This window comes from Panthera pardus, unplaced genomic scaffold, assembly GCF_024362965.1.
Source record: "Panthera pardus isolate Hobbes unplaced genomic scaffold, ASM2436296v1 HiC_scaffold_16, whole genome shotgun sequence".
In the NCBI taxonomy this organism is placed as follows: domain Eukaryota; kingdom Metazoa; phylum Chordata; class Mammalia; order Carnivora; family Felidae; genus Panthera; species Panthera pardus.
The window spans coordinates 2,674,195-2,698,220 of NW_026526721.1; the positions used below are offsets into that span (position 1 = coordinate 2,674,195).

The 24,026-nt window shown below is 47.3% G+C and overlaps 1 protein-coding gene across 3 annotated transcripts in view; it reads left to right on the forward strand.

Moving 5' to 3' along the window:
• The first annotated feature begins 1 nt into the window (after position 1).
• Positions 2-24,026, forward strand: part of HSF2BP (heat shock transcription factor 2 binding protein) — a 94,139-nt gene continuing 70,114 nt past the window's right edge. For 2 of the 3 annotated variants that reach the window (XM_019432624.2, XM_019432626.2), the window contains exons 1-4: positions 2-134; positions 1,179-1,441; positions 2,220-2,370; positions 14,887-14,990. In XM_019432624.2, the coding sequence (XP_019288169.1) occupies positions 1,406-1,441; positions 2,220-2,370; positions 14,887-14,990 (291 nt within the window). In that variant the 5' untranslated portion in view covers positions 2-134; positions 1,179-1,405. The remainder of the gene's footprint in view (positions 135-1,178; positions 1,442-2,219; positions 2,371-14,886; positions 14,991-24,026) is intronic. The other variant, XM_019432625.2, reaches the window with a different exon arrangement.

Genomic DNA, 24,026 nt, shown 5'->3' on the forward strand with positions numbered 1-24,026 from the left:
GCAGCGCGTTCTGGGTACGAGCGCGGCAGACCCAGGCAGTGGGCGGTGCAGCCCAGCTCGAGTTCGGTCTCGGTTTCACTCCCCTGCGCCTCCGCTGTCTCTTGTCGCCACATCTCTGGGCGTTTGGCGGCGAGGTTAGCTAGCGATGGGTCTTGGCCGGGAAGAGATGGATGGCCGTAGTCTACAATCTTTAAACTCACTCTACAAATCTCCATCCGATCGATTACTCACCTACGAGATAGACAGCACTGAGTTTTTAATTGTATTGGACTCCTCGAGCCGCCTCTGCCGGGTGGAGACTGAGAAGATGGCAGTCCTTGGGGTTTTTGGCGGGATGTTGGGGACAGCCCCATTAAGGGGCCGTCTTGACGGGGTCCAGGTCTGAGCCTCTGCTGCTGGCGGAGGCAGGGCCCTCCAGCGTCTCCCAATGTCCAGGTCCCGGGACAGGTCCCAGGGCAAAGACAAGTCCTGGTACAGGGGCAGGGCAGGTCCAGGGACAGGGTAGGTCCTGGTGCAGGGGATGGTAGGGCCAGGGTCGGGTCCCAGTGCAGAGGATGGCAGGGGCAGGTCCTGGTACAGAGGATAGCAGGGGCAGGGCAGGTCCAGGGACAGGGCAGGTCCCGGTGCAGGGAATGGTAGGGACAGGGTCAGGTCCCAATGCAGAGGATGGCAGGGGCAGGTCCCGGTGTGGGGCAGGAGTTTGGAGGGAGTGCTTGTGAGTCCATCCTTAGGCCTGGAGAGCATTCAGGGAACTCTGGCAGTGTTGGCTTCCTGCCAGCTTAGAAATAAACGACGTCTTAGTTATCGTAGTAACCCAGTACATTTGAACCTACAGGCTGCACCCTATTTTGTGAATTTAGTGGTCCTACTGGGGCAAGTAAATGGACTAGGTGGCATCTTATATGGTGGTCGTCTCAGTTATTTAGCCAGCTGGCTAGACTGACCTTCCCTATCCAGGGCTGACTTCGCGAGGAGTCTGTTGTCGGAGAGCTTCGAGCCTTGCTATTGGAGCTTAGAGCCCTGCGTGGGAGCATGGCCGCCGGCTGCTTGGCGGCTGTTCCTTTGAACACACAGCCCGTTGGTCTAGCGTCCCTTGCCAAACAGGAAAGGCCCAATCCCGATTTGACTTATTTAACTTGACACTTACACTTGGGTTTCACTGTACTTCTATTTTGCAGTTAACGAGTTTAAAGCCCCGGCTAAGCCAGGAGAGCCGACGCGGGATCTCACCATGCCCAACCCTCGTCCGTAAGACCGAAAATGCAGCGCGAACTCTGCGAGGTTTGAGCCTCGTGGCTCGCCGTCCTGACCACCCCCGGCGTGGATACGTTCCCGCTCTTTCTGGCGTGAGGGGGTCAGAGGGCGCGCCGCCGCGCAGGCGCACGGAGCTTTGGCTGCGGCGGCCATGGGCGAGGCAGGCGGCGCTGAGGAGGCCTCACGGGTCAGTGAGGGGTCCGGGCGGCCGCCATTCTCTTTCTCGCGCCGTGTGGCTGCCCTCCTGGGCTTGCCCAGGGCTCCTTGGACAGCCCTGGGCCTCGTCCGCGGGGCAGCGTGGCCCGGGCGGGGGGCTGGAGGCGTGGCGGGGACCCCCGCGCGGGGGCCGTGGGCGCGGCGGCGGGACATGCGGTCCGAGCCCGGCCCTCCTCGCAAGGCCCTAACGCGCCTTCCAAGGCTCAGTGCAAGGTGCAGGGAGAACGCAGGCCACAGGTCGCCACGCTGTCGCCTCCACAGCAGGTGATGCGGGAGAGACCCGGGTTCAGGGTCCGGTTCTGTCCCGTTAACGGCGTTACCCTAAGGAGGTCACTTAACCTGCCTGTGCCTCTGCTCGTGACCCGGACAACCTTGAGGGGTTGGGGATGCCAAGTGAGATGACCCCCCCCCCCCCCCCCCGCGGGCCAGGTGCCCCCAGCAGGAGTGCAGTGACCTTCCCGTTGCTCCCGAGGAGCCGGGTGCCGGGCCTGTCCTTGGCTTTCAGGAGGATGGCTTCAGGCCTCGGTGCAGGGAGAAGACAAAAAGTGGCTTCCCCTTGCTGCCTGTGGCTCCGGCTGTCAAGATGTACCCTACGGAGCAGAGGGCGGGCTGGGTAGAGCAGAGCCCTGCTATCGAAACCGTCAGGAACGTAGAGGCGCTAGGGAAAGGAGGCTGCCTAGGGCTGCGGGTCGGGTCGTTGTCCTCCACAGAGAAATGTTAATAATCTTAAGATCTGCTTGTCGTTTTAGCAGGTGGGATCTAAAGAAGAATTTGTGAAAGTCAGAAAGAAGGACCTGGAACGCCTGACGACTGAAGTAATGCAAATCCGGGACTTCTTGCCCAGAATTCTAAATGGGGAAGTGCTGGAAAGCTTCCAGAAGTTAAAGATTGTAGAGAAAAGTGAGTCTTACCCTTAGCAGCCATCGACGGCGACGCTGTCTGTTCCAGCAGACCAGTCTCCCGTTAACAACCGTGGGGCAACTGTGAACACGCCTCGAGGTGCTGCTACAGTCCTTGTAATTCCTTTTGGGAGAGTCAGATAAGACCTAAGGAACAGAGGTGCCCTCACATGAGGGGCTCAGACGCCTAAGCTCGTGTTGGAAGAAGGGCTGCCAGCTCTTCCGGAGTATTGCACCAGCGTCTCTTCCCCTCCACCTCCCGTCCCTGGCAAACACGGGTGACGCTTTTGTCATTGAAAAGCGCTGCTCTGAAAATTAAGCGCGGCAGTTGAAGATCTTGCCCCGTGGACGGCTTGCATGGAGTTAAGCGTGTGTGGAGAGACCGGCGCGTGCGTACTTGTCTCTGGGTGGACGGACAGGTCCGTGTCTGGCCCTGATTGAAGCCCGGGACTGCCAGGACTTGTCCGTTCAGAGTTGGAGATGTGAGCTGGGCTGCCCGTCGGGTAGCAGTCTGGGCGCCCGTTGACGTCCTCAAGGCAGCCTCTGGGGCTGACTCTGCGCTTGCGTAGCTGAGGCCGAATTATAGCTGAGTCCGCCCGCGGCGCTCCAGGCTGACGCGCCACACTGCGTCGGACCGCTCACCATCCCCGGTGGTCTCTAGGAAGGCCGCAGGTCCCCAGCGCTAGTGCCGACGAGAAGGTGTGGGGACGGCACGCCGGGTTTGCGCGCGTGTCCCCGGCGGAGGGCGCAGCCGCGTCTGCTGGACGGGGAAACGCGCATGCCTGCCGGAGTTCCCTGCCCTGTTTGTTTTCTCTTTGGAATCCTCAGACCCGCTCTCCTCTGCCCTGTGGTGTGCGCCCCCAGCAGTGGGCTCCTGCGGACTGCCCGCCTCTGACTTCTTGCTGGCTGCCCGGGGCTCACCAGTGGAAGGCGTCAGGGGCGGAGACAGGGGTTGGGGTGTTTCCTCCTGCGGCCTCCACAGCCGTGGCTTCCACCTCAGGGCCCCGGAGACGGTCTCAGCTCCTGCCGAGTCTCTCCCATTCCCTCGTCGGGTGCGCTGTCGCTAGTTTCTGGCTGCCTCAGCAACCCCGTTGTGTCCCCTATGCCGCTCTCCTCTCTGTAAGTAGTCCTTTCCGTGCATCTCAACATCTGGACCTCTGTTTCCCGCTGGGACCCTGCCGCATGTGCTCGTGTCACTGGTTACGCTGTCGCTCCAGGTCACTGGCCTCTGAGTCCCTGCTTCTGGTCCCGTGCTCCTCCGACGACCCTCGGAGAGCAGTCCATCGCCGCACGCGTTTGTCTTTGGGGAGGCGACGTGCCGACCCGTAGCAGGGTATGTCAGCGTGCTGGGTGGTTATGTCTCTCCGCGGGGTAGTCAACCTGCGCTCAGGGTCTCACGGATTGGTCAGCACGAGTCAGTCTTTTTTTTTTTTTTTTCTTTTTAAAGGCAGAGATGAGGAAGAGCATTCCTTTTTTTTTTTCTTTTTTTTTTTTAAGCACGAGTCAGTCTTTAGAGACACCACGTCAGATTGCGGTGCGTGCAGGAGTGAGGGCCACAGAAGCATCCGCGGTGACTCGATCACAGGCTTTGGGAGCTCTTCCCGCCCATCCCCTGGTCTTCCTCAGGCCCCGCGGCCATCTCTTCCCGCTCTCTGGCCATTCTGTCTTGGCCTGCTTTGCTGATGTGTCCTCCTCTGCGGCAGCCTTTCGACTAGTGGAGCTGCCTGAGGTTCAGGCCTAGGCCCCTTCTCCCCTCACTCCGTGGCTTTTCCGTGGGTGGTTGCCTGCACACACAGCTTCATGTCTGTCTCCATGCCAGTGGCTCCCGGGTTGATCTCTGGTCCTCGGCTCGGCCCAGACCCTCAGGCTTGCGGTCCTGTATCCCACTCCTCGGTGTTTCTTCTTGCTTTTTTTTAATGATAGTTTCAAATTCTCACTATTTGTCTTACAAGTAGCCAGCCTGCAGCCATCAGGAGGGACCCGCAGCCATCAGGAGGGACCCGCAGCCCGACGAGGGAGACCACACAGCAGAGGAACGGTGGGCCTCTTGACAACAAAAGGCCGGCATTGCCGAGGGATTTGGGGAGGGACGGAGTTCAGGTGAAGTGCACCTTAAACATGTTTTGATGGGCTCCAAGTAAAATCGGGCCGTGTGTGGGGCTGTCACCATATCCTACTACAGTGGACCCGGGCCTTGTCTTTGAAAACCACAAAATGTAGATAGATGTGGAACATCGTGTCTGAAGTGCCTTATTTGAAGCTCTGCAGCCAGCAGGAAATCAAGGCTGCTGCTCTGTGTCCCAGTGACTTTGATTCTGCAGGGAACAGGAGGATGTTTTCTTTTTAGTGGTATAATTCCAAACAGCAGAATTTCTGATAGTCTGGGATTTTACAAAACAAGCTTTCTATGAATGAGTGGTCACCGAGAGAGGGGCTGTTAAGACATTGCAGTGTGTTCTTTCCTGTTAACTTGGCAGCTGGCTCTATATGTTTGTTAGCCCAGCCTAACAAACTGCAGGACACATTGCTGCTTTCTGACCTCTGACTCGTGGTATCCATCCTCCTACCCCACCCCACGCTGGGCTGGCTCAGCCTCCCCAGCACCTCCATCCGCCTAGAGACCTGGGATCCTCCTCACTGTCCGCCTCTCCTCCCCCGCACCCCCAATCTCTCGTCCCATTAAGTCCTGTACGTTGCCACTCATGGATGCATCCTGAATTCACTAGCCTGCCTTCACTGCCACGGCCACGGCCACCACCGATCCGAGCCCAGGACACTGTTGTCTTGTTGTTTCGTGTTTTGCCTGAAGCTCTGCCTCCTGGCAGCGTCCGCATGTCGTCACTTTCCAGTCTGTCGTGTGCACTGCAGCCCGTGCAGTTTTTAACCGTTGTTAGCTTGTGTCATTCCCCTGCTTAATTCTTCAATGGCTTCTCGTTGCTTTTAGGATAAAGACCAGAAAAACACCCCCTTCCCCAAGAAAGCAATACCGCCCGAAAACCTAAGCAAAACGGTACCATGGCTTAAAAGATTTTGTTATTGGACTTAGACTCAGGTTCAGATTCACTTTCTTATGTGACTGTCTAGATAAGATCTGTCTTCCTGTTAGTCCCGTTAGATGTCGTAGCACACCGTTCTTTTCCTTCCGATAAAGTTTTATTCTCATCTTACGGTGAGAGTGGGTGGGAGGGCAGGGCCCCTGTTTTTGCCTCCCATTTTATTCTCTGTGCCTGAATATTTGGTCCTGAGGTTACTTCTCGCCCGGTGTCTGCGTTCTCTTCTGTCCAACTTGCTTGCTATCTCATGAAGCTAAGGTGCCATAGGCCCCTCGGTGCTGGGAGAAAGGACCAAAGTGGACTTTGACGTAAATCAAGAATGGTCAAGATTTTAAACCTTTTGCTGTGCAACCTCAGGGTGTTTTTCAGTTATACCGATCTCGAAGCTTGAAATCAGGGTTAGGTACTTTGGTTTCATAATTACGTCACAAGGTCTGATAATTCCTTGTCTTTCTTGATTGGCACTGGTTCACTTAGAGAAACAGTGAAAAAGTCACTCAGCCTCTTTTCTTTTCTCCAAGTTACTTAACATGTAGCGTAACAATGGTTCCAAGAGTAGAATTGAGTGATTCATCACTTACACTTAACACTGTGCTCAGCCCAACAAGTGCCCTCCTTGATGCCCATCCCCCCACCCCACCCCTCCAGCAACCTCAGTTCTCTGTATTTAAGAGTCTCTTAAGGTTTGTGTCCCTCCCTGTTTTTATGTTATTTTTGTTTCCCTTCCCTTATGTTCATCTGTTTTGTCTCTTAAAGTCCTCATATGAATGAAGTCATATGGTTTTTGTCTTTCTCTGACTGACTAGTTTCACTTAGCATAATACCCTCTAGTTCCATCCACGTAGTTGCAAATGGCCAGATTTCATTCTTTTTGATTGCCGAGTAATACTCCATTGTGTGTGTGTGTGTGTGTGTGTGTGTGTGTGTGTGTGTGTGTCTGTAGATACTTCTATAGATATAGATACGTATATAGATACGTGTATGTATCTATATCTATATACCACATCTTTATCCATTCATCCATCGATGGACATTTGGGCTCTTTCCATACTTAAGTTATTGTTGATGGTGGTGTTGTAAACATGGGGGTGCATGTGTCCCTTTGAAACAGCACACCTGTATCTCTTGGATAAATGCCTAGTAGTGCAATTGGGTAGTTGTATTTTTAATTTTTTGAGGAACCTTCATACTGTTTTCCAGAGTGGCTGCACCAGCTTACATACCCACCAGCAGTGCAAGAGGGTTTCTGTTTCTCCACATCCTTGCCAGGATCTATAGTTTCCTGAGTTGTTCATTTTAGCCATTCTGACAGGTGTAAGGTGGTATCTCGTTGTGGTTTTGATTTGATTTCCCTGAGGTTGAGCGATGTGTGTTTTTTCATGTGTCTGTCGGCCATCTGGATGTCTTCTTTGGAGAAGTGTCTATTCATGTCTTTTGCCCATTTCTTCACTGGGTTATTTGTTTTTTGGGTGTGGAGTTTGGTAAGTTCTTACAGATTTTTGGATACTAATGCTTTATCTGATATGACATTTGTGAATATCTTCTCCCATTCTGTCAGTTGCCTTTTAGTTTTGTTGATTATTTCCTTTACTGTGCAGAAACTTCTTATCTTGAAGAGGTCCCAATAGTTCATTTTTGCTTTTGTTTCCCTTGCCTCAGGAGACATGTCGAGTAAGAAGTTGCTGTGGCTGAGGTCAGAGAGATGGTTGCCTGTGTTCTTCTCTAGGATTTTGATGGTTTCCTGTCTCACATTTAGGTCTTTCATCCATTTTGAGTTTATTTTTGTGTATGGCGTAAGTGGTCCAGGTTCATTTTTCTGCATGTTGTTGTCCAGTTTTCCCAGCACCACATTCAGCCTGTTTCAATCTCCATTGTCCTATAGACCACTTTTCAAACACGTAGGTTGCCTTTGAGATGTTAGGTGATACAATTTAAAAACAACTTGATGTCTTAGTGGCAGTCAGATCCTCAGAGTCTTGAGTTGTGATCGTATAATTTTTCGTGTTGACACCAAACATAAATTGCAGTCTTATTTCTAACGTTTTAAAATCTGCAACATTAGTTTTAACCTTTTAAAATTTACTGAAATATGTTTATTTATCTATTACCGTGTTAATATTGCGAACCAGCCTTGTTTTGTTCCTCGAATATCAGTAATGAATACAAACTAGTGTGGCCATGATATGCTGGAGAGATATTTGACTAATTTTCTTTAGCAATAGAAACAAGTTATTTTGTGTACTTTAAAATACAGCACCTGCTGCTGCACCTGTGCAGCAACATCTTGTCTCTGTTGGCATTGTCCAATAGAACTTTCTGTGATGATGAAGTTCTTGTATAATTCATGCTGTCCCTGTCTATTTAAAAAATAGTCACTAGACAAAAATTGAAAAAAAAAAAGGGGGGGGGGACTCCTGGGTGGCTCAATTGGTTAATCGTCTGACTTCAGCTCAGGTCATGATCTTGCAGTCCGTGAGTTCGAGCCCCGCGTCGGGTTCTGTGCTGACAGCTCAGAGCCTGGACCCTGCTTCGGATTCTGTGTCTCCCTCTCTCTCTGCCCCTCCCGTGCTCATGCTCTGTTTCTCTCTGTCTCAAAAATAAATAAAAACATTTAAAAAAATTAAAAAAAAAATAGTCACTAGACATATGTGGCCAACTGACCCAGCCCCATTTATTAAAAAGACAGTCTTTCCTTCCTTTAGTACAGAGACGGCTTTGTTGTAAATGGCTGTGTATGTGTGAATTTGATTCTGAATTCTTTATTAGTTCTGTTATTTTTTTTATGTAACTTAGGATTAGTATTTATTAGTTTTTATATTGATACCCACTTGGTTGTGTTTTATTGTAGCTCCCTGATGAAATTCTGTTTTTGCCTTTTTTTTCCTGTAACGTTAATTACAGTTATTTTAAAGTCTGAATCTGATAATTCTATTTTTTACCTTTTACTTCTTAAAATTTATTTTTTAGAGAGAAAAAGAGACAGAGTGTGAGTTAGGGAGGGGCAGAGAGAGGGAGACACAGAATCCGAAGCAGGCTCCAGGCTCCGAGCTGTCAGCACAGAGCCTGATGTGGGGCTCGAACCTACAAACTGTGAGATCTTGACCCGAGCCGAAGTTGGACGCCTAACCAACTGAGCCCTCCCCGGTGCCCTTGAATCTGATAATTCTAATATCTGGATCACCTGTTGATCTGCTTGTATTGTCTAATTTCCCTCTTGGTAGTCTTTGTAATTTTTTATTGATTAGGGGAGTTTTTCAAGTGAAACTTGTAGAGACTTTCGGTGATGGTATTTTTCTCCAGCAAGTGGTGCCCCCGCCTCCCCCCCCTCACTGTCTGCTTTCCTCTACAGCCTCTGTGTTCTGCTTATGCTCTGCTGAGTGCCTGCAGGAGAGAGACGGCTCCGACATCAGCTCATTTTTCTGTGCTCCTATCTCCTCTGGGATCATGGCCCACCCTAAGTGTTGGCTGTCTGATAGCTCTGGAATTTATTTTCATTTCCCAGCTCTGTGCCACCGCTGGCTGCTCTGCCCAGCTTTGCTGCCTCTTTCCCTGTGCTGCTTTGGATTATTCCAGGGTCTTTGGGAAGAATGAAGTGGGAAGCTGGGGTCCTGTACCTCAGGGCACTTTCCTCGTCTCTGGGTCCTATAGCCTAAAGGCCTGTGTGACTCAGGAGCTCTCACATACTTTCAGAGGAGTCCATTTTTTTAAGTTCTGCTTTTGTAATTATTCTTGGTGGGTAGATTGATCTGTTCCCTCACCATTATAGCTGGAAATGTAAGTCCTTCCATATATGTGGTTGTGATTTTTAAATTGTTAAAAACATTTGGTAATGTCCTACAGGAAAGACAGACTATGGAGGTGTTCCAGATTAAAGGAGGCCAAAGATACAATGACAATCGAAGGCAATTCCTGACACTTGACTGGTTGTTGTGCCTTGAAGGAAGAAAATGCTATAAAGGACGGTTTGGGGTCATTTGAGAGAATTTGAATGTCGGTGGCAGATTAGATAGAGGTATTAATTTTTCTGAAGTTGACAACTGTATAGAGTAGGTGTCTAGGACATCCCTATTCCTGGGAAATACCCACTGAAGTATTTAGAAGTAAAGGGCTGTGATAGATGTAACTTACCTCAGCTGGCTCATAGTGCGTATTGCGTGTGTGTCTGTCCGTGGTACAAGGGATGAGCAGATGTGAAATGTTGCCAGTAGATGAGTTCGGGGAAAGGGAATGTGGGTATTCTTTGTATGATTTTTATTTGTGTGATGTTTCGTAAGTTTGAAGTTGTTTCCAAATAAAAAGTTTAAAAAACCTGGTAAAGTGGAAAAACTGTTCACAGAGCCGTAAGCGTCCCTTAGGCGCTCTTGGGTTGTTAGAAGCGGGTGTGGAAAACCACTAGTAGTACCACATGGTCTCTCAAGTGTTGATGGGTGTTTGGAGATTAATTTCCCGAGTTTAGTATTAATGAGAAGAGGAAGACCTCTGTTTACAGCTCAGAGAAGAATGATAATTTCTGGGCCACAGAAATGTGAACCAGAGAGAGAATCGCGAAGAGTGGGATGGAAGGAAGAGTGAGTGCCAACAGGGCATTATCGGGGTGCCCAGCGGGCTCAGCAGGTGGAGCCTGGTTCGCCGCATCTTGGGGTTGGGAGTTCGGGCCCCGCGTTGGGTGGAGAGATGACTCAAAAATAAAATCTTAAAAAAGAAAAAAAGATTATTTGATACGACTGAAAGTTTATTGTGACCCAAATGAGATAATGTCAGAGTGTCTTTTCCCCATGTGTTGGCAGGAACAAAAGGGGTAACATGGAGTGTGCTGTGGAGGGACGGGTGTGGTCCAGGTTTGGGGAACCCACGCTAGGGAGCTAGGGGAGTGGGGTTCCAGGGCCTCCCCAAGAGCTTCCAGATGCGCAGGAGGGCAGGGGCCTGCCTCACCCGGAAGGGGAGTTGCTGCCACTGGAAGATGGGCAGCGATGATGCAGTGGGGAGTAAGTGCCCCAGCGTGTCTCCTCTTGCCCCTGCCCCTGTCCTGGTCTAACAGGAGTCTGGGTGCTGTGGGTGTTCACTTTTGCCTCTTGGAGCACAGAGCACGGAGGAGAGTGGATCTCAAGGGCACGTGGAGATGGTCCAGAGCACAGGGGACTGGGAGAGAGGAAAAGAGACCTAATGGGCTTTTGGACAGAGGAAGTGGGGACGTAGCCGCGATGGAGAAGGCAGAGACGTACGTTATTTGAACGAATCGCTCCCGACACGCAGTCGTTAACATTATCTCTGTATGCCAATAAATGAAACGTTTCCCAACTCAACAGTTTGAGAAATGCTTTAACAGAATTCATTTGAATTTGGCAAGATTGATCTTATTTTTTGTGATGGTGTTTATTTTCAAGTCTTCCAGCGAATGTGGTGGATGAGTCACTCAGGTAGAGGTGCCCTGTCTGCCTGGTGTTTGCCAAGCGTTGCTAGGTAATGTACGGACATACAGAGGATGAAATCCGGCCCCTTTTCTTTGGCATTTACCCGTGGACTAAGGGGCTCCAACACACAGATGTTGAAGTTAGTGATCCGAGGTCCTGCCACGTCCATTGGCAGTGCCACAGTAGAACGAATTCCCGTTGGTCACACATTTTCTTCTTCCTACAAGAGACAACTCCAGTGGCCTTTAAGGTAGAGAAAGAAGAGTGGTTTGGGGAGCAGGTTTTTGGCAGTGCAGGAGAAAAAAATGCGATTTCCATGTTCCGGTTCCACCTCTTTCCCCCCACCCCCTTTGATTTGTTTTAAAAATTTGACGGCTAATCAAAGTGTTGTTTTTCTGGCTTAGAGTGGGTAGCAGGATTTCAGGTTCATGTAATGTCTTTAAACGAAGGATTTTTTTAAAAATGAATTCTGAACTACTCTCATTTTATCACTTTTTGAACTTACATTGTTGACAGGCTGATTATGTTAAGATAAGACAAGGTCTTTAGGGTGGGCCCTGATCCAGTATGACAGGTGTCCTTACAAAAGGGAAATTTGGACACCGAGAAAGAAGATGTACACGAGGAAGCTGATGTAAAGAGACCAGGAGAAGGCCAATGACAGCGGAGGCGGATGGGAATTTTGGAACAGCAGGGCTGCTGAAAGCTGGAGAAGGCCAGGGAGGATCCTCACCCGCGGGTTTCAGAGGGAGCCTGGGCCTGCTGACACTGTGGTCTTGGACCCATGGCCTCCGGAACTAGGAGAGGAGACGTTTCTGTTCTAAGCCGCCCAGTTTGTGGTGCTTTGTTATACACCCTCCAAATCTCAGTTCAAAGTAAATGGAGTCCACAGCGGCTAACTGTAAATCCTTTTCTGAACCTATTGGAGAGTGATGCAAAGGGAGAAGTTAAGGGCTGTTTAAAAGCTTTCATTTTGGATTTGAGACTTTTGGCTCTTTTGATCAAAAACAATACTTTCGTATTAACGTACATGGAACAACTGATAGTTTGCTTTGCTTATTGTAAGCATACCTGGTGATCAAAAAAGGGTAGGGAAATAGATCTCTTTTGTGTGGTTTACATTTCTTTGCTCAGTGTTTTAGAAATGCTGCTTTTCAGTTATAGCTCTGTCTCCTGCCTGTAATAGTTCACTGTACCCTTCCCACCAATAACTTAAACGTTAAGAGATACAGGCGTTCTCATGTTATTGGAACTATCAAAAAAGGATTGTAAGTTTCAAACCAGTTCGACGGTGAAGTAGCCTGTGACGTAGATTGTGCTTATATATTGGTGGTCTGTCTTGGCCGCTCTTTTAATTAGTTAAATGGAGGAGGTTTCTCCTTCATTCTGGACACTAAAGGTGAGCAGTTGAAAGAATCTTAGGCTGGGTGATCCTATTCTGATATTGAGGCTGCGTAGGATAATGTCTTGGTTACACATAGTGGATCATTTACTGTCCATATTCTTTCTGTCCCTGGATTTAAAAAAATCATAAAAAAGGTATATTCTCATTATGAGAACGAGACAATCAAAGTAGCTGTGCATTTTTCTCTATTCAAGGATTAGCAGAAGGAATGTGTAGAGAAGTGGAATTTATTTATGCGACAGATATTTATAAAATTCCGTGTGCTGTTCTAGGGATTTGGGATGTATCAGAAAACAAAACATGAAAATCCCTGCCCTTGTGGTGTTTGTTCTGGCCAACACCGCAGGCACTGTTGGGGGCCAAACTGACAACGCAAGGTGGGGGTTTTGTTGGACAGTGGTGGCAGTGCTCCCATCCGGCCACAAGGCGGCGGCCTCGGACAGCAGAAAGCCACCCTCTGCCTCCGGGGGCTGGGGTGGGCTCATGGTGGGCGGGTGTGGCTTCCCTGATGCTGACTTTGAATTCTGTGGGGCACCTGTAGGAGAGTGGGACGTTTTGACCGTGTCCTGTGTTATGGTAGCCTATGATAAAGTTGTATACAGGTATATAGAGCGAGAGATTATGAAGTTACTGTAATGAAAATCTTCTGGGTGGTCAGAATTAATTCCTCCATATTTTACACATGGTAAAGCTTGTAAGGATGTAATTTTCTATCTTCTTTGCCATGTTTGAATGATACACCGCTTAATGATAACAAGAGAATGTAAAAGTGAACTGCAAAGAAAAAATTTGCACCACTAATTTAGTTCCTTTTTTGATTTTCTTTCTTTCTTTCTTTCTTTCTTTCTTTCTTTCTTTCTTTCTTTCTTTCTTTCTTTCTACCATATGCAATTTATGGTTCATTCATAATTGTAAATAATATATGTTTTAATTTAACTTTGTTACAAAGGGCAACTGTGTAGTTTTTTTAAAGCATAGTACTTGAGGGGTGCCTGGGTGGCTCAGTTGGTTAAGTGTTTGGCTTCGACTCAGGTCATGATCTAAGGGTTCGTGAGTTCAAGCCCCGCATTGGGCTCTGTGCTGACAGCTCTGAGTCCAGAGCTTGCTTCAGATTCTGTGTCTCTCTGTCTGCACTCTCCCCCCCCCCCCCATGCTCTGTCTGTCTCTCTCTCTCTCAAAAATAAACAAACATTAAAAAAAAACAATAAAGCATTTGACTGATCATTGATTTCTTCGGTGGCCACAATTGGTAGGGCAGAGTGTAGAATCGGGAAAATCCTGCTGTGGCATGATATGTTATAGAAGGGGAGAAAGAGAACTGATTTAAGGGAGAAGAAATAGTCCCATATTCACGTAGTTTCTCAGAAACACATTTTCAGTGAGAAGTTCTGGCCAGTTTCATAATCTGTAACTGAATATTAGCTTCAGGTGCTAATCTCCCTTCTAGGGTAATGGGCCCCTGGAAAATGCAGACTCCATTCATTTCTCCAGAGCTTTTGGGATGCCCCTGCTGTTCTTGGTGGTCCCCTCTTTGTCAGACCCCTGGGCTATGAAGCCACAGCCCCCTCTGGTCTGCACTTCACTGGGGGGAGTGCTGTAAGCCACCTCCCCTCTCAGGTAGGGGAAGGCACCAGTTTTCGGGCTGCTGCCCCCGCCACCCTCCATTTCTCCGCACCCCGTGCTCCTGTGGCCGGGCTCCCTCATTTGCTGGTGCTGATGGGTGTCGATTTCATTTCGTTAGTGACCAGAGACCAGGCCGTGGTCCCGAAGCAGTCTTTCTCAGAGTCTCTTCCCAGATCAGCAGTATCAGCCTCACCTGGGAACTTGCTGGAAGTGTAGGTTTTCAGGCCCCACTCAGTCCTCCGAATAGGAAACTCTGACGAGGGACACAGCAGGACACAGGTGGACTGTGTTCCACCTCAAATCTTGGTTTACATTAGCATAAAAATGGATGATTTCTCAGTCCCTGAAGTCGAGGCACTTAACATTTTAAGCTCTAGACTTCTTTGCTTTATGAATGTCATAATATCTTTTATTTAAAGTTGATAATGCTTTTGATTTCAGACTTATTAACATGAACGTCTTTGGGGAATTGTGTTGGCTGTTTGAATCACCATCTGAGCGAACGTGGTTGAGAGGAAGAATGCCGTGGTGCCACGCTGTCGCCGTGGCCTTTTTTGTGTGACCACGTTATTCCCACCCTCCATTGACTGCCGCTGTTCCTCCTGAGTCAGTCTGCCAGTTGGTGAGACGCGCTTTGTGAATCAGCCCCGGCTGGCACCGTCTACTCGCTGAGCTGCCTTCTGCTTTTTATGGAGCAGATACAAGTCTGTGCCACGAGACAGTCGGGCTTCTCAGCCCTGCCTTCAGTCCTTTAAATAACCCACTTTCTTAAAGCCTCGAGTACACGTCTGGCAGTAAAACGAGGTCTTAAAAACACACGACCAGAAACAACAACAAAAATAGCGCTTTCTGCTATGGGCTGCAAACTGATGAAAACCGAAACGAGCAGGACTCTTAGAATATGGGTCAAGGACTGGTTGTGAGCAAGCAGTGCTGCTTTTCCTGAAAGAAGGTTAGGCAAAATGGATTCTTACCAAACAGTAGTGATTTGAGATATTGAGTATTGTCGTGCCTCTTTTTTCTAGACCTGGAAAGGAGAGAGCAAGACTTAGAGCGACTGAGAATGGACTGCGAGCACTTTAAAGCCCGCCTGGAGACCGTGCAGGCTGACGGCATGAGAGAGAAGAAGGTACGATGCTCACGGGCCACCGCTTAACACACTCGTGTCACGGCTGCGTCCACAAAGTGGTGTTGCCAACAGCTTGTCTAGACCTTCAGCCTCGAGAGATTGTGCCTTGAAACGCATATATTCCGAATGGGTTGGAACATAGTCAGACGTTGGCTTTTATGACCATTTAACATGGAGAACATTTGCTGGGTGACTTGTGATCGTCACTTTCTGTTGATTTTCATGTTTAAAAGACCGTTGCAAAGCTTTAAAAGTCAGAGTATAGTAAGAATCTTAAAAAGTGTACATCATAATTCGTAATCAGAGATAAATGTATTACCTACAAATATTAATGATTAAGGGATCATTCACCGATATTTTATTTTATTTTTTAAAATAAATTTTTCAGTGTTTATTTTTGAGAGAGGGAGTGTGTGCGCAAGTGGGGGAGGGGCGGGGGGGGACACAGAATCCGAAGAGGCCCCAGGCCCTGAGCTGTCAGCACACAGCCCGACGTGGGGCTCGAACCCACAAACCGTGAGATCATGACCTGAGCTGAAGTCGGATGTTCAACCGACTGAGCCACCCCGGCACCCCCATTTAGTGATCTTTTAGAAATAACCAATGTATTTTCATATTTAAGAAGACTAATAGGATTTCTCAAAAATTACACGTTTTTACTTTATGGAACAAATACTTCCCCCTTTTTTCTGTAAAGCTACAACTATCCTGTCACTTTGGATAAAATGATAAAATTCGGAGTGTGCATGTTTTTTTTGTTTTTTGTTTTCCCAGTAATAACACTGTAACAGTATTAGTAACAGCAGCTAGCTATTTGGTTCCCTGGGGCCCCGGCGGGTGCTGCCCCTGCCGGCGGGTGCTGCCCCTGGCTCAGCGGGACCAGCAGGCGCTGTTAGTGCCAAGGAATGTGCGGTAGCCGGTCGCAGGCCCACTGCCTCCTCTGGCGAAGGGATTCCAAATGCTTGAGGCTGCCGTGGAGGCGTCCCAAAACTGGTGGGTCTGTAGGGACTTGAATATTGAGCAGGTAGAAAAAGGGAAAGAGTTTTAGTCTCAAAACTGAGTTGAGTGCCACATAATTGAAGTTGAAGTTTTAGTTTTGTCATGGTTTGGATCATGATCAACGAAGATGCCAGTGTGGCTAATTTGGGCCTGAAAGTTTCATGGTCTGAAAGAAGTTGACCAACATACAAGAAGGAATTTGGTAAAAATCAGCAACGCACCTGTTGGTTCAGTACTTACTTAAATTACTAAACATCCTCGTTAAATTGAAACTTAACTGGGCAGAATCTTCCTGTTTGTTTTTTTTTTAATTGTTAAGCATAGGGAAAAAGTGCATGTTTTGTGGGCATTTTAGATGCAGTGCATAAAAATAAGCCATTCTGGTAAAGCACCAGTCAGTATAGAATGGATGAAATGACCTTGGTAAAGTAGTGTCAGATCACCAGCGTGTTATTGCCCTGACACTTTGACCTTAGTTACAACATGGGAATATTTTAGATTAAACTATTTCCTATTTCCAGCTAAGTTTCCTGTTTAACTCTCCTGCCAACTTGATACAGATGGGAGTCCCTTCGTGTTGGCCATAACAAGGCCGCATCTCTTTTTGCTGTAGAGAACTGAGAGCTGCCTCCATAGCCTCTTCTCTGGTCTCTGCCCAGGTGTCTACAGATCATGGGGCTGGACGCTGGAAGCTTATTTTAGAGTTGAGGAACCAGGAAAGAATTCAGGGACTGGATCCCACATTAGAGCACTGCTAGTAAGAACCACAGTATGGGTAGACGTCATTAGGAAAAGACAGCGGTTACTGGATCCACATGTAAGCAAAGATGAGAAAAACACAGCGTGGACTCAAAGTCATAAAGAAGCGTGAGGGGGGAGCGACAGCTCCTGACCCGGCCCCCCCCCTCCCCCCCCGTGCCCCGGAGAATGGCTGCCGGACAGGGGAAGCTTGGTTCCCGGCCTCAGTTGAGCTGTTTCCTCAGCAGTAGTTGAATCCGGTCAACGGGAGTCCGGCTGGGCCTTGATGTGCATTCACATCACATCCCGGCTGGCCGGCCGGGAGAGTCGTCCTGGCAGTGGCAACCTTTGAACTCTGGAGAAGAAAGAGCCCAGCTTTCCTGGTGTGGGCGGAGCTGTCGGAGGACATCTGACTTGCTTTTCGTAGGACTGTGCTGTCCCTGTGAGGTCAGACGAGGCTCCCCACAGAGGGTCTGCCGGTTTTTAGTGTGTGACCTGGCTGTCCCACGTGTGTGAACTTGGCCTACGTGAGGTGCGAGTTCACCTGTGCTGAGGGGCATTTCGGTCGCTCGCCTGTGGTTTCGTTTTCTCTGTGTGTTTTCTTGTGTGCGCTCCTTTCACAGTTAACAGACTTGCATGTGACTGCCCATTTTTTGTTATCTGTGTTTTTGATTTGTTAGCGAAGAGTTGCTACTTTTGTGATAGCAAATGGAAGCTGTTGCAAACATTGTATTATTTCAGGAAACTTTGTAAAGAAAAACTGATAGTATGTTTCAGTTAAAATCAGAAATGAACTACAGAGGATTTTGAAGGAATCCTGAAAGCTTTATGCTCGGTACTCTGTTAGGTAGGAGTATTCACTTTAAACAGGTAACTATATCAGGGTTTGATTATTGTTCCTTTTTTAAAAGCAACTTTATTGAGACGTGTTTTGCATAACATGGACTTAATCTGCTGTAAAAGTGAAGCTGGAACATTTTTAGTAACTGCACGCAGTCCTACAGCTTTCGCTACAGTGCAGTTTGGTTTTGGTTAAAAGGTTTCAGAAAGAATCACAGATTTGCAGGAAGGCACAACAAGTCCAGGGGAGTCCCTGTACCCTCCACCCAGTTTGCCCCCGTGTGGCGTCTTGCATCACTCCGGCACAAGGTCAAAGGCGGGAAACTGACACTGGTACAACCCACACAGGCTGTCTGGGTTCACTGGCTTTACCTGGGTTCGTTTGTATCTCCTCAAGCGTGTGTGTACGTGTGCACACACGCTCAGTTCTGTGCCGTTTCAACACATGTGTACATTCGCGTATCCGTCACCAGCACGTTGAAGATACCAAACAAAGATCTCTCCGTGCTTCCCTGCTACAGCCACACCCACCCTGTGCCCCGTACTTCGCTCCAGGCAACCACCTGCACATACTTGTCACACATGAATCTCTATCATTTTAGGGCGCCTGGGTGGCTCAGTCGGTCTTCGGCTCAGGTCATGATCTCATGGTTTGTGAGTTCGAGCCCCACGTCAGGCTGTGTGCCAACAGCTCAGAGCCTGAGGCCTGTTTCAGATTCTGTGTCTCCCTCTCTGTCTCTACACCTCCCCTGCTTATGTTCTGTCCCTCTCGCTTTCAGAAATAAATGAAGATTAAAAAAAAATTCAATCTCTATCATTTTATTTCAAGAATGTCATGAAAATGGAATGTCATGAAAATGACTTTTTCCGCTCAGATTCATCCAAATCGTTGCTTGGATCAATAGTCTGTTCCTTTTTATTGCTGTGTAGTATTCCATGGTATGGCTAGATCACACTTCGCTTAACTGTTCTCTCATGGAAGGAGTTGTTGGGTTGTTTCCGGTTTTTCGCTATTAGGAGTAGAGGTGCCATAAACATCCGTGTATAGGTTTTTGTGTGATTGTATGTGTTCATTTCTCTGGGATAGATGGCTCAAGAGTGCGGTCACTGGGTTATGTGCTAATGCATGTTTACTGTTGTGAGAAATTGCCAAGTTGTGCAGAGTGGTGGTTCCATTTTACATTCCCACCAGCCATGTGTGAGTGATTCATTTCTTCCACACCTTAATTGGCATTTAGTATTATCACTGGTTTTATGGTAGCCATTCTGGTAGGTGAGTTGTGGCTCTGATTTGCATTTCTCTAGTGGCTGATAATGCTGAGATCTTCTAACACGCTTATTTGCCATTGTATATCCTCTTCTGTGAAGTACCTGTTCACGTCTTTTTTTATATATAAATCTTTTTAATATTTATATGTGTGTATGTATATATATATTTTACTGTTGAGTTTAAAGAGTTCTTGATATGTCCTAGACAAAAGTCTGTTACTGGATGCGTGGTCTGCAGATAGATTCTCCCAGTGTGGAGCATGTTGTTTCATCATCTTCATGGGGGCTTTTATGGAGCTAAAGGGTTCAATCTGGGTGGCGTCCAGTTTGTTAGTTTTCCCTTCCATGATCAATGCGCTTAGTGTTGTAAGGACTTTTCTTGTAGCCCTTGGTCCTAAGGACTTTTTTCCCCTAACGGTTTTATATTTTTATATTTCACAGTTACGTTCACAATACATTTTGGGTTAAGTTTTGTATAAGGTATGAACTTTGGCTGAGGTTCTTTTTTTTTTGGTCCAGCTGCTCCCATGCTTCGTGGGAGAGGTGATCTTTCCTCTTGTAGCTCTGCCAGCGATCGCTTAGCGTATTTGCCTGGTCTGTTCTGGCTTCTCTGCTCTGGCCCATCGATCTGTTCTTCCATCAGAGCTCACCGTCTGATTACTGTGGCTACATAGTGAGCCTCAGCATTGGATAAAGTGATTCTTCCCGTCGAATTTTTCTTTTCCAAAATTGTCTAGACAGGTCCTGTGCTTTTCCAAATACATTTTGTCATAAGATCATCTGTCTCTGTAAAAATTTTTGCTGGGATTCAGATGAGAATTGTGTCATTTCTGTAGATCAGCTTGGGGAGAACTGTTGTCTCTGTTGCATCTCGCAGTCTGCAAACAAAGCATGTGTTTCCATTTACTTAGGTTGTCTTTAATTTCTTCCATCAGTGGTTTGTAACTTTCAGCACACAGATCCTACACGTTTTGTTAGATTTTTACCTAAGCGTTTCTCTTTTTTCCTTTCTTGATTCCAATGTTTTAATTTTTATCTAACTGTAAGCGAATAGCTGAATTAGTAGAACGTTCTAAAACTCCAGATTGGCTTTTCTTACACCAGAAAAGAGTGATCAATTTAACGGGCGAAGACAGGGGATTTCTGACAACCTCTCACCCGGCATGCAGCTCATCTAGATGGCTGTCTCTTAACTGCAAAGTGACGCTCCCTCTTGCCTTTTCCAGTACTGCTCTTTAAAGGAACCAGAGACACTGACCCCTAGTAACCAGTCTGAGATGTAACACACTGGGGGTTAGTGGACATGCCAGCTTCTGGCTGTCTTGGTGAGAGACGCTGTCATGAAAATGTGACCTAGAAGATGCCATTATGCACAATATCTGACTTGGGCTGGCTCACAAAGGCAGAGGCAGTGAATCAGTTTTTTGTTTTTTTGTTTTTTTTTTAAACCTTCCTTAAAGATTCTTTGATGCTCTGCTCTATTACTGTAGACCTGGTCTTTTTACCTGAAATTTTTGTTAAGTTCTGGGTTGCTATTATGTTAACAATTTGATGATCCCATCCTAGTACCAAAATGTCCCCCAGAATGGAGTTCAGATTTGGTCAAAACATAAATCGGGGTGTGACACTGTAGAATTATAAAGGGTAGGCAGAAGGAAAAGTCATCCTGAACCACTATGTGATGGCTCAGGTCTCGTCTGTGAGAATGGGAGTGGGGAAGGGGGGACATCTACGTGCGTCACTGAACTTGAGAGTACTGCTGGGGACCCCCAGGACACTTCCATCTCCTGGCTTCCCTCTGCTTCCCAGACAGCTGCTCATAGAGCTGGGCGCACAGCCATCCCATTCAGCCTGGTAACGCATGCTGGCCGTCAGGGGCCTGAGCTTGCACTTTTTGCAGGCAGATGCCACTTCGAGTTTCCCACAGCGGTCTCCAGATTGGTTGCCGAGAAAGGGCTCGGCATACTTCATTGGCCCATTCTGCTCATAAACCAGCCAGACGTAAAGGTGAAGGCCTCGGGAGGCCCAGATCCCACGTAATCGGAGAGGACTCTGCCACTGCCGATGTCAGTCATTGCCCTTCATGTTGACCACCAGAAAATGGTGCCATTCCCTGTATTTGGGGTCCTTCCTGCTGGGAGCGTCTGGGTCTGTCATGACCAAGGGGCGGCATTTGCCTGGATCGGGGCCTCCTGTGCAATCCTGGTGGGCCAGTTCCTTACCTGGGTGGGCGTCCCCCTTTGTCCACCTCATTGACCTCTGCCCCAGCGTATTTGACCTTCAGTGGGATTCTGCAGCTGCCTGTCTGCTTCCTGCAGGCTCAGAGTCCCAGGCCACTTGCTCAGGTCTCCCGGTGTTGCAGGGCTGAGCCGGGCAGACAGCGGGGAGTCTTGGCAAGGCCCGGGCCTGTGGCTCTGACTCAGAGCACTCTGCAAACTGGCCCCGGGAGGTATGGGACCAGCGGCCAGGGTGCTTTTCATTTTCTGTGGAACAGTTTTAAATGATGTTGTATTTTTTTAATTTTTATTTATTTTTTTAAATGTTTGTTTTTGAGAGAGAGGGAAATTTCGGGAGAGAACACACGGGGGAGGGGCAGAGAGAGGGGGAGACAGAGGGCTCGAAGCAGGCTCAGAGCCTGATGTGGGGCTTGAGCTCACAAACCATGAGATTATGACCTAAGCTGAAGTCAGACGCTTAACTGACTGAGCCACCCAGGTGCCCCAGTGATGTTGTGTTTTAAATTTTAGGTTTCATTTTGTTGTTGTTAACGTATAGAAATGTCATTGCTTTGTGTGTGCTGATCTTGTAACTTGTGACCTGGCTGAAGTCACTTATGAGTCTAGAAGTTTTATTTACTTTTTACTTTTACTTTTAATTTATTATTATTTTTAATGTTTATTTTTGAGAGCGAGAGAGCGTGAGTGGGGGAGGGCAGAGAGGGGGTGGACAGAGGATCTGAAGTGGGCTCTGCGTTGACAGCTCTGTGCTGACAGCAGCCAGCCCAGCATGGGACTCGAACTCACAAACCATGGGACCATGACCTGAGCTGAAGCAGGATGCTCAACCAGCTGAGCCCCTTAGGTGCTCCTGTTTTTTAATTTAAAAAAAGTTTATTTCTTTTGAGAGAGAGAGAGAGAGAGAGAGAGAATTCACACACAAGCAGGGGAGGGACAGAGAGAGAAGGAGAGAGAATCCTAAGCAGGCTCTGCATCATCAGTGCATGGGGCTCAGTCCCATGAGTCATGAGATCATGATCTGAGCCGAAATCAAGAGTTGGGCGCTTAGCCGACTGAGCCACCCAGGGGCCCCAACTAAGAGTTAAAAAAAAAATTCCTTGAGTTTTTTTTTTAATGTTTATTTATTTTTGAGAGAGAGAGAGAGGGTGCATATGTGTGCATGTGTGTGTAGGGGGGGCAGAGATCTGAAGCAGGCTCTGTGCTGATGACAGAGAAGCCTGATATGGGGCTCGAACTCATGAGCCGTGAGATCCTGACCTGAGCTGAAGTTGGATGCTTAACCAGCTGAGCCATCCAGGTGCCCCCAGTTTGTCTGTCTTTCTTTTTTTTTTTTTTTCTTTTCTTTTCTTTTCTTTTCTTTTCTTTTCTTTTCTTTTCTTTTCTCTTTTCTTCTTTCTTTCTTTTTCTTTCTTTCTTTCTTTCTTTCTTTCTTTCTTTCTTTCTTTCTTTCTTTCTTTCTTTCTTTCTTTCTTTCTTTCTTTCTTTCTCTTTTTCAGACAATCATGTCATCTACAAACAGGGACAGTTCTGTTTCTTCCTTCTGCTCTATGTACTTTTTGTTTCTCTTGTGTTATTACACTGTAGGGAACTTCTGACACTATGTTGAATAAGAGAGACAAGAGTGGACAATCTTGCCTCGTTCCTGATCTTGGGGGGAAAGCAGTCTTTCACCATTAACTGTGATTTTTAAAAAATAGAGCTTTTTTTTGAAGTTTTTATTTCAATTCCAGTTAACATGCAGTGTAGTATTAGTTCCAGGTGTACAATATAGTGATTCGACACCTCCATACATCGCCTGGTGCTCATCACAAGTGCCCTCCTTGATCCCCATCAGCTGTGTCACCCCCCCCCCCCACCTCCCCTCTGGTGACCATCAGTTTGTTCTCTGTAGTTAAGAGTCTGTTTCTTGGTTCGCCTCTTTTTCTTTTCCTTTGCTCATTCGTTTCTTAAATTCCACATATAAGTGAGATCATATGGTATTTGTCTTTCTCTGACTTCTTTTGCCTAACGTCCTATATACTCTCTAGCTTCATCTATGTCACTGCAAATGGCAAGATTTCACTCTTTTCTTATGGCTGAGCAATATTCCAGTGTTCACAGCAAAACTGGAAAATAGGGAGATATTCCCATGTACCGCCTGCCCCCATTCATTTGTAGCCTTCCCTGTCATAAACGTTAAGTATGATTTTAGCTATAGTGTTTGGTAGATGCTTTTTATCAAGTTGAAATTCCCTTCTATTCCTAGTTTGCTGAGAATTTTTATCACGTGTGCGTGCTGGATTTTGTTCAATTTTTACAACATTTCCATCACATATCTGTTTGTAGTTAGTCCTTGCTCCAGCCCTAGGCAACCACTGATCTGCTTTCTGTCTCTATAGATTTGGCTTTTCTGAATATTTTATAGGAATGAAATCATACAATATGTAGTCTTGTATGTCTGGTGTAATGCTTTGGAAGTTCGTTTATGTTAGCACGTGTCAATTGTCCTTTTTATTGTACCATATTTTATCTGTTCACCAGTCGGTAGACATTTAGTTGTTTCCAGTTTGTGACTCTTGTGAGTAATACCGCTGTGAACATTCACGTACAAGTGTTTGTGTGGACGTATACTTTAGTCTTTTTTGGGCAGGTACCTAGGAGCAAAGTTGCGGGTCATGTGGTAAGTATATGGTCAACTTGGTGAGGAGCTGCCGAACTGTTTATCAAAGTGAGTGTGCCATTCTGCATTCCACCCAGCGATGTGTGAAGGTCCTACTTTTTCTGTATTCTTGTCAACACTTGGTGTTGTTGGTCCTTTGAATTACAGTCATGTTGGTGAGCGTGTAATGGTGACTCATTGTGGTTTTAATTTGCATTATCCTCATGTTGAGCGTCTTTTCATGTGTTTATTATTCATTTATGTATTTTTTTGGTTAAATACCTATTCACATCTTCTATTTAAATTGTTTTATTT